Source organism: Stomoxys calcitrans, chromosome 2 (genome assembly GCF_963082655.1).
Source record: "Stomoxys calcitrans chromosome 2, idStoCalc2.1, whole genome shotgun sequence".
Classification (NCBI taxonomy): domain Eukaryota; kingdom Metazoa; phylum Arthropoda; class Insecta; order Diptera; family Muscidae; genus Stomoxys; species Stomoxys calcitrans.
The window spans coordinates 217,812,083-217,822,619 of NC_081553.1; the positions used below are offsets into that span (position 1 = coordinate 217,812,083).

At 41.9% G+C, this 10,537-nt stretch overlaps 1 protein-coding gene across 1 annotated transcript; it reads left to right on the top strand.

The window, feature by feature from the left end:
* The first annotated feature begins 831 nt into the window (after positions 1–831).
* On the top strand, positions 832–6,302 carry LOC106088260 (UDP-glucosyltransferase 2-like). The gene is made up of 2 exons (XM_013253683.2): positions 832–1,110; positions 4,969–6,302. The coding sequence occupies exons 1-2, from the start codon at positions 861–863 to the stop codon at positions 6,297–6,299; spliced, it is 1,581 nt and encodes a 526-aa protein (XP_013109137.2). The 5' UTR covers positions 832–860; the 3' UTR covers positions 6,300–6,302.
* The last annotated feature ends 4,235 nt before the right edge of the window (positions 6,303–10,537 follow it).

Below are 10,537 nucleotides of genomic sequence, written 5' to 3' on the forward strand. Positions count from 1 at the left end.
ATAGCTCCCATATATATGTTCGTCCGATTTTGGGAAATATAGCAATAAAGTGCTCATTTGATAATCGATTCTCTAAAAATTTGGCAGGAAGGATTTTCTTATGACTCTCGATATTACTGATGAATTTCATAGAAATCGGTTCTGATTCAGATATAGCTGTGATATATGTATATCGGCCGATTTTCAATCCAAAAGCTACTGCAAGCACATTTATTGACCAATCTTGCCAAAATTTTGCACAACGCTTTCCTAAACGCCTACCACAATATCTGAGAAGGTTGCTCGATATCGGTTCAGATTTAGATATAGCTCCCATATATATGTTGGGCAGATTTTGGATAATATGCAATAATGTTGTCATTTGTCCAAGGTATTTATCACAGTTTGAACATATTTGCTCTAAATTTGATACGGGTTGTTGGTTGGTCTATCAAAATTGGTTCAGAATTGGATATAGGTCTCACATTGTACTTATAAGATAGGTGTAGGGTATTATGCAGTCGCCACCGCCCGACTTTTGCCCTTCCTTACTGGTTTTTGGCTAAGAAACATATCGCTCTCTTTTCACATGAATGACCCTATTTTAGCTTAATCGTTGTTATCATCCGATCTTATCAATATTTCGAACAGTCTTTTCTTGACTGAATGAACTACCTCCATTCTTCGTTATTTGGTATGCCACCTGTTTCTAATGACAGTCATAACTATGATATTGGCGTTATCAAGAAAACCAATAGAATATCTAGACTACTGTTTCTAACGACTGTGATCGCCAAGATATTCTTGGCGTTATCAAGAGACGCAATTGAATTTCCAGACAGTATTAAAAGTCATTTCGTTGTAAACACTGGTCATCTACAATGAAGCGCAGTTTATTTTTTATTCTTTTGTTAAATATTGCGTTAAATATTTGCCCGCCCATACAGGGAGCAAAGATTCTTTCTGTATTTGGCTATCCCGGACCATCGCAATATTTCTTTATAACACCTCTATTAAAAGCCTTAGCTGAGAGAGGTCATGAGGTTGTTTCGGTATCCGTGTTCCCTCAAAAGGAGCCGTTGAAAAATTTTCGAGATATTCCAGTGATGACAAATGCTCATATATTTGATGGTAGGTAAAGTTAAGTGAAGACCAAAAAGTTTCTATTTATAAAGTTGAAATTTGTAGGATAATGTCCACGAAAAAAGAAATGCAAGAGAAAATTCTATTGTGTTGCCCAAAAAGTAATTGCGGATTTTTCATATAGTCGGCGTTGACAAATTTTTTCACAGCTTGTGACTCTATAATTGCATTCTTTCTTCTGTCAGTTATCAGCTGTTACTTTTAGCTTGCTTTAGAAAAAAAGTGTAAAAAAAGTATATTTGATTAAAGTTCATTCTAAGATTTATTAAAAATGCATCTACTTTCTTTTAAAAAATCCGCATTTACTCCGCTGTTACTTTTAGCATGCTTTAGAAAAAAAGTGTAAAAAAGTATATTTGATTAAAGTTCATTCTAAGTTTTATTAAAAATGCATTTACTTTCTTTTAAAAATTCCGCAATTACTTTTTGGGCAACCTAATATATGAAAAATGTGATTTGAAATTTTATTTGAGAATAAAATAATAAAATAATAAAAAACTAATAAATTGAGTTTTTTAAAATTTACCAAAAAATAAAAATAAAATAAGTATTTAGTTGAATTTGCCAAACATAATTATTGTATTATACGAACCATCATAGTGACTTTCAAACTGTATAATTTTTGACTGAATATGAATATGATGTTGATGCTGAATTATATGATGATGTTAATGAATCCAAATCACGCACTAAAATTAGAGTCAAACCACAAGTGCCTTCGTTAATCGCGAAATACGAAGCCAATATCGGAAACTGAAACCCAAAATTTCATTGAATAAAAATTTAAAGTCATATATCCCCGAAACCAGTGGAGAAGAAACAAGAAACGCCCGGACCATCTAGGGCTTCGAAATTTTGCATATGAAGCAGTCGATAGCACCTCAGCTCTAACCATTTTAAAGAGTTATCGCCATCCTTTCTCAAATGGCATATTTTTACAAGTTTTTTTTTGAATTTTCCTTTCGTTCGTTCTTTTGTCTTTTAATCCTTCATCCTATCCTTCCATAGGCTCGTCCGTCCTTCGGGCCGTCCGTCTTTCGGCCCCTTCGGGTCGTCCGTCTTTCGGCCCCTCCCGTCGGCCTAGCCCGTCCATCGGCTCGTCCGTTCATTCGCTCGTCCGTTCATCGGTTCGTCGTCCTTCGGGCCGTCCACCCTGCGGACTTTCTGTTCTTCGGGCCGTCCACCCTTCGGCCTTTCCGTCCTTCGGGCCCTCCACCCTTAGGCCTCTCCGTCCTTTGGCTTGTCTGTCCTTCGGCTTGTCCGTCCTTCGGCCCTTACGTCCGTCGGCGTTCCCTTCCTTCGGCCTTTCTGTCCTTCGGCCTTTTCGTCCTTCGGCCTTTCCGTCCTTTGGCTTTTCCTTCCTTTGGCCTTTCCGTCCTTCGGCTTTTCCTTCCTTCGGCCTTTCCGTCCTTCGGCCTTTCCGTCCTTCGGCTTTTCCTTCCTTTGGCCTTTCCGTCCTTCGGCCTTTCCGTCCTTCGTCGTTTTCGTCCTTTGGCTTGTCTGTCCTTCGGCGTTCCCTTCCTTCGGCGTTCCGGTCCTTCGCTCCTTCGGCCCTTCCGTCCTTTGGCCTTTCCTTCCTTCGGCCTTTCCGTCCTTCGGCCTTTCCGTCCTTCGGCCTTTCCGTCCTTCGGCCTTTCCGTCCGTTGGCCTTTCCTTCCTTCGGCCTTTCCGTCCTTCGGCATTTCCGTCCTTCGGCCTTTCCTTCCTTCGGCCTTTCCGTCCTTCGGCCTTTCCGTCCTTCGTCATTTTTGTCCTTCGTCGTTTTCGTCCTTTGGCTTGTCTGTCCTTCGACCCGTTCGTCCTTCGGCCATTCCGTCCTTCGGCCCTACCGTCCTTCGCCCCGTCCATCCTTGGGCTTGACCGTCCTTACCGCCCCGACCGTCCATCGACTCTTCCGTTCTTCGGCTCGTCCGTTCATCTACCAATCCATCTTTCTGCTTGCCGTCTTTCGGCTCGTCTGTCCTCCGGCCCTTCCATCCTTCGACCCGTCTATCCTTCGGCCCGTTCATCCCTCGACCCGTCCATCCTTCGACACGTCCGTCCATCGGCCCTTCCGTCGTTCGTTTGTCCTTTGGCCAGTCCATCTTTCGACACGTCCATTTTTCGACCCGCCCTTCCATCGACCGTTCCGTCCTTCGCCTCGTCCGTTCTTGTCCTGTCCGTCCATTGGCTCGTCGTCTTTCGGGCCGTCCATCCTTTGGCCCGTTCATCCTTCGGCCCGTTCATCCTTCGGCCAGTTCATCCTTCGGCTCTTCCGTCCTTCGACCCGTCCATCCTTCGACCCTCAGTTTATCTACCCTTCCATCTTTCTACCTGTCCGTTCATCTACCAATCCATCTTACTGCTCGTCCGTCCTTCGGTCCGTCTGTCCTTCTACCCCTCCGTCTTTCTGCCCATCTATCCCTTTGTCGGTACTTTCTTCTGTTCGCTCTTTTATCCGTTTACCCTCCATCTTACTGCTTGTCCGTCCTTCGGTCCGTCTGCCCCCTTCTACCCCTTCGTCTTTCTGCCCATCCGTCCCTTTGTCGGTCTGTTTTTCTGTTCGCTCTTCTATCCGTTTACCCTTCTGTTCTTCTAGCCGCCATTGGTTCTTCCGTCTTTTTGTCTTTTTTTGCGTCCGTTGTTTTTTCTATTCATTCTTCGGTCTGTCAGTCCATTCTGTTCACTCTTCTGTCCATCCCTCGTTTTGTGCGTCTATTTTTCTTATTGCCCATTCTTTTGTTGGCTATCCTACGTCAGTCTGTCAATCCAATATTCTGTACGTCCAATCTTCTGGCATTCCGTCCAATTTTTCCATCTGTCCTTCCGACTGTGCGTTCTTTTGATGGTCACTCTTTTTATTCGCCAATTCTTTGGTCTGTCCATCCTTCGGTCCATCTGTCCTTTTGTCCATCATTTGTTCTGTTTGCCCGTTCTTCTTTTAGCTCTTCTATGCGTCAGTTCTTCTGTTCGTTTCTCTGTCTGTCATTCTATTCATCCGTCCTTTTGTACGTCCGCACTTCTATCCATTTGTCCATCCTTCCTTCTGACCGTCTTTTCATTTTGTCTGTCCTTCTGTACATTTGTCCTTCTGTCCGTTCCAGCTTTTGTTCGCTCTTCAATCCGTTCATTCTTCTGTTCGTTCTTCTATCCGTCCTTTGGCCTTTCTATTTTTCCGTTCTTCCGGTTATCCATTGGTTACATCGTTCTTCTGTCCAGCCGTTCCTCAGTCCATCCATCCATCCTTCTGTACGTCTGGTTTTCTGTTCGTCCGAACTTTGTTCGTTTTTCTGTCTGCTCATTCTTCTGTCATTCCGTTCTGCCATCTTTCTGACCATCCGATGCTTTGTCTGTCCTGCTGTACGTTCGTCATCCATACTTCCGTTCGTTCTTCTACCAGTCTGCCAGCTTTTCTGTTCTTCCCCTTATCCATCGGTCCTATTGTCTGTTCATTTATCTGTCCAGCCGTTCATCAGTCCATGCGCCCATCCTTTGGTACGTCCGTCTTTCTGTTCTCTCTAATATCCAAATTTCTCTCTGCCCGTTCTTCTGTTCATCCGTCCTTCTTTTCTTCCATTCTTTCTTTTGTCCCTACGACAAACGGCACATATGCGAGATTAGCCACAGGTTTTCCTGTTAGGCATAAACTGAACTCTCCACTTGTTGACTGGCAATTTTTTTTTCATTAATCAATTGAATCCTTCAATTTATGGTGATATTCATTTTCATGGTCACCATTCTCATGGTCATCATTCTCATGGTCATCGACTCACTCTCCTTTGGTAAAAATAACCTTAACTCTCTTTTACTTGCCCAATTTGTTTATTCAGCTACATTTCATTGTCTATGTTATTTTTCTTTTTGCAGAAATGACCGTCACTTTTGCCGAAGGCGAAAAGAAATCATTTATAGAGGAATTTCTGAATTTGGCTCGTGCTGGTCAAGAAATGGTTTCAAATGTTTTTGAAAATCCCGAAGTCCAAAAGATGATGGCCAACGAAGGCTTCGATTTAATTATAATGGACATACTGACCTCTGAAGCTTTGGTGGGCCTAGGCGAACATTTTCATGCACCCATGGTGGCTGTCTCCACATTTGGTTCGGCGGGTTTCATGGATGAAATGGTTGGTAATCCCTCACCATTGTCTTATATACCTCATATGGCTTTACCCTTCGGCAATCACATGACACTGTGGGAGCGATTGGTTAACGTTGCCATGGAAACCGTAGACAAGTTAAGTTTTCACTTGTTAATGTTACCGCATCAGGACCAGGTGTATAAGAAATATTTTCCCAATGCCAAAATGAGCCTAAATGAGGCACGTCAAAATGTTTCCTTGGTTCTCTTAAATGACCATTTCTCACTGAGAGCACCCAGACCTTATGTACCCAATATGATAGAGGTGGGAGGAATGCATATTAAACGCCAAGCTGATCCTTTGCCCCAGGACCTGCAACAGATTTTGGATGAGTCACCCGAAGGTGTGGTCTACTTTTCCCTGGGATCGAATGTAAAAAGTAAGGATTTGAATAAGGATTTATTGAATGCCTTCCTGGAAGCCTTTAGGGAAGTAAAACTTAAGGTTTTGTGGAAATTTGAAAATGATGAGTTGCCCAACAAGCCGGAGAATGTCATCATACGTAAATGGTTTCCACAACCCTCGGTATTGGCCCATCCCAATGTGAAACTCTTTATATCCCATGGAGGATTTCTGAGTACCACCGAAACCATATACCATGGCAAGCCCATTTTGGGCATACCCTTTTTGGGTGATCAATTTATGAATGTTAAAAATGCTGTTAAAGCTGGCTATGCTCTCTCCTTGAAGCTGGAAGATGTTACCAAGGATTCATTGAAGTCTGCAATCATGGAACTCTGGACAAATCCTCGTTATGCCCAAGCTGTACAGCAAAAATCGAAATATTTCCGTGATACACCCTTAACGCCTTTGGAAACCGCCGTCTATTGGATGGAATATGTGATACGGCATAAGGGATGCCCTCATATGCGTAATGCTGGTCAAGATTTGAATTTTATTCAGTATCATAACATTGATGTTTTTGCGATTGTGGCTTCTGCTATGGTGTTACTGGTCACCTTGCTGGTGGCTATACTAAGAAAACTAAAACAGTTGCTATTTGGCAACTCGAAGAGAAAGGGAAATGCAAAAAATAGTAAAAAGTCTAAGTTAAACTAAAAATTCTGTTTATTTGTTTTATTTTGTAATTATCTAGAGGCTCAATAAGGAAAACTGGGAGATCGTTTAACATGAGACTAATACAGGTAATTATTGCGCCCTCTAGAGGCGTTTTGACCACACCAAAGTCACAACAAGATATGGTTTAATATGGAAGCTTTATCAGGTTCTAGATTTGGACCATTGAGTACATGGATTCTGAAAATCCAAATAAACACTACGAGCAAAATTACAGCCAAGACTTTAAATCGAGATATCGGTCTGTATGGCAGCTATATGTAAATCTTAAGCGATCTAGACCAAATTACAGAAATATTAGAAGGGGCTTAACTTAACATTCTGTCCCAAATTTCGGCAACATTGGACGATAAATGCGCCTTTTATGTGCCCAAAACATTAAATCGAGAGATCGGTCTATATGGCAGCTATATCCAAATCTGGACCGATCTGAGGCAAATTGACGAAGGATGTCGAAGGGCCCAACACAACTCACTGTCCCAAATTGCGGCGACATCGGACAACAAATGCGCTTTTTATGGCCCCAAAACCTAAAACCGAGAGATCGGTCTATATGGAAGCTATATCCAAATCAGTACCGATCTGCGCCATAATACAGAAGTATATTAAGGAGCATAACCTAACTCACTGTCCCAAATTTTGGCGACGTTGGACAAAAAATGCGTCTTTTATGGGCCTAAGACCCTAAATCGGAGGATCGGTCTATATGGCAGCTATATCCAAATCTGGACCGATCAAAGCCAAACTGACGATGGATGTTGAAGAGCTTAAGGCAACTCACTGTCCCAAATTTCAGCAAAATCGAATAATAAATGTAGCTTTTATGGGCCTAAGACCCTAAATCGGAGGATCGGTCTATATGGCAGCTATATCCAAATTTGGACCGATCTAAGCCAAATTGACGAAGGATGTCGAAGGGCTTTACACAACTCACTGTCTCTAATTTCAGAAAAATCGGATAATAAATGTGGCTTTTATGGGCCTAAGACCCTAAATCGGAGGATCGGTCTATATGGCAGCTATATCTAAATCTGGACCGATCTGGGCCAAATTGACGAAGCATGTCGAAGGGCTTTACACAACTCACTGTCTCTAATTTCAGAAAAATCGGATAATAAATGTGGCTTTTATGGGCCTAAGACCCTAAATCGGAGGATCGGTCTATATGGCAGCTATATCTAAATCTGGACCGATCTGGGCCAAATTGACGAAGCATGTCGAAGGGCGTAACACAACTCACTGTCCCAAATTTCAGCAAAATTGGATAATAAATGTGGCTTTTATTGGCCTAAGACCCTAAATCGGAGGATCGGTCTATATGGCAGCTAAATCCAAATCTGGACCGATCTGAGCCAAATTGACGAAGGATGTCGAAAGGCCTTACACAACTCACTGTCCCAAATTTCAGCAAAATCGAATAATAAATGTAGCTTTTATGGGCCTAAGACCCTAAATCGGAGGATCGGTCTATATGGCAGCTATATCCCAATCTGGACCGATCTAAGCCAAATTGACGAAGGATGTCAAAGGGCCTAACACATCTCACTGTCCCAAATTTCAGCAAAATCGGATAATAAATGTGGCTTTTATGGGCATAAGACCCTAAATCGGCGGATCGGTCTATATGGCAGCTATATCCAAATCTGGACCGATCAGGGCCAAATTGACGAAGGATGTCGAAGGGCCTTGCACAACTCAATGTCTCTAATTTCAGCAAAGTCGGATAATAAATGTGGCCTTTATGGGCCTAAGACCCTAAATCGGAGGATCGGTCTATATGGCAGCTATATCCCAATCTGGACCGATCTAAGCCAAATTGACGAAGGATGTCGAAGGGCCTTACACAACTCAATGTCTCTAATTTCAGCAAAATCGGATAATAAATGTGGCCTTTATGGGCCTAAGACCCTAAATCGGAGGATCGGTGTATATGGCAGCTATATCCAAATCTGGACCGATCTGAGCCAAATTGACGAAGGATGTCGAAAGGCCTAACACAACTCACTGTCCCAAGTTTCAGCAAAATCGGATAATAAATGTGGCTTTTATTGGCCTAAGACCCAAAATCGGCGGATCGGTCTATATGACAACTATATCCCAATCTGGACTGATCTGGACCAATTTAACGAAGGATGTCGAAGAGCCTTACACAACTCACTGTCTCTAATTTCAGCAAAATCGGATAATAAATGTGGCTTTTATGGGCCTAAGACCCTAAATCGGAGGATCGGTCTATATGGCAGCTATATCTAAATCTGGACCGATCTGGGCCAAATTGACGAAGGATGTCGAAGGGCCTTACACAACTCACTGTCCCAAGTTTCAGCAAAATTGGATAATAAATGTGGCTTTTATTGGCCTAAGACCCAAAATCGGCCGATCGGTCTATATGGGGGCTATATCAAGATATAGTCCGATATAGCCCATCTTTGAACTTAACCTGCTTATGAACAAAAAAAGAATCTGTGAAAAGTTTCAGCTCAATATCTCTATTTTTGAAGACTGTAGCGTGATTTCAACAGACAGACGGACAGACAGACGTACATGTCTAGATCGTCTTAGATTTTTACGCTGATCAAGAATATATATACTTTATAGGGTCGGAAATGGATATTTCGATGTGTTGCAAACAGAATGACAAAATGAATATACACCCATCCTTCGGTGGTGGGTATAAAAATATGCCGCGTGAGAACGGGTAAAGATTTTTGAATGGTTTGAGCTGAGTTGTTTGTGAGATTGTGGCCAAAATTTCAAGGGCCCATGTTGATTGGTTACCTTGGCATTTCGAAAATTTGTTCGGGCTGCCATATCTTCATTTGTGGTTAGATTTAAAAAAAAAAAAAAAACATATGAGGACGTTGAATAAAACGCTCCATGCCCAATTTTGAAAAGATCGGACCGAAATTTTTGCCTGCTACAACCTTAAAAGACCATATCGGATGAAAGATATATATGGGAGCTATATATAAATCTGATCTGATTATGATGAAATTTCGCACACATATTGGGACGTCACTTCGTGCCAAATTTTCTATGGATCGGACCAAAATTGTGGCTTCTACAGCTTTAAAAGGGAATATCGGATGAAAGATATACAAGGGAGCTATATCTAAATCTGAACCGATTTTTTGAAATTCAGTAGCGTTCGCCCTTGGACCAAAAAAGACACTTATGCAATATTTTGTTAAAATCGGACAACAAATGCGCCCGTACCTTGATTACAAGAATACATGGGCAGACAGACAGACGGACATAGCTAAATCGAATCAGGAAGTGATTCTAAGCCGATTCGTATACGTATCGATGGGTCTAGCTCTTCTCCTCCTTAGCGTTGCAAAAGTAGGGTATAAATACTCATTTTCTCACTTTCTCACCTGGCAAATTTTTTACTACTTTTTTCGGTTTTTTCCCACTGTGCAGCGTGACAAATCAGAGTGTCAACCTTTTGACTCAAGACACTGAAAAGACAAATGTGAGTGAGAGTGTAGTCTGAGGGTTAGTGACAAGGGGAGCGCTTTGCTTAAGCTCATCTTTAATGTCATAATGAAGACTCTTCTACTAAATATGTGCAAGTGTTCTGTTATGACTTTCAACAACTGTGTTAAGTACGGTCTAAATTAGTCTATAATCTGATTATAGCTCCAGTATAAACCCAATTTTCATCCCATTTTTCTGAAATTTTGCATAAAGTGTTCTGTCCAAATAGGTCTATAACCAGATATAGCTCCCAAATTTTAGCGGAATCCATGGTGGTGTGTTCCCAAGATTCGGCCGAACTTAGCACGCAGTAGTAATAAGTAATTGCGGATAACCCATCCAAAAGCCTCTGATGAAATCCATCAATTTAGCTTCGTAATTAGTTATAACACTCAGTTTCCCCTTATGGGGTAGGTGTGGGGTATTATATAGTCTCCACCGCCCGACTGTTACCTTTTTCTTACTTGCTATACAATTGATTACCTTACTGTTAAAATGCAAGGTTTAGATTTTTATGTGGTTCCCCTATACATAAATGGCCCTCCCCTATACATAGGTGTTACCAACCGATGTTATCAACATTTTACACAATCTTCCCTTTGATAACTACTGCCATTCCACCATAGGGGGTATGCCACCTGTTTCTGCGGACTGTGATCGCCTAAATATTGATTGTGTTATCAAAACACCTAATTTAATTTCTGGACAGTATAAAAAGTCATTTCGTTCTAAACACTAGC

Bases quoted from the DNA above. Each gene is read 5' to 3' on its own strand.
- LOC106088260 (XM_013253683.2), top strand. From the start codon at position 861: ATGAAGCGCAGTTTATTTTTTATTCTTTTGTTAAATATTGCGTTAAAT. The intron at 1,111-4,968 runs GTAGGTAAAGTT...TTCTTTTTGCAG, and splicing joins AAATGCTCATATATTTGATG to AAATGACCGTCACTTTTGCC.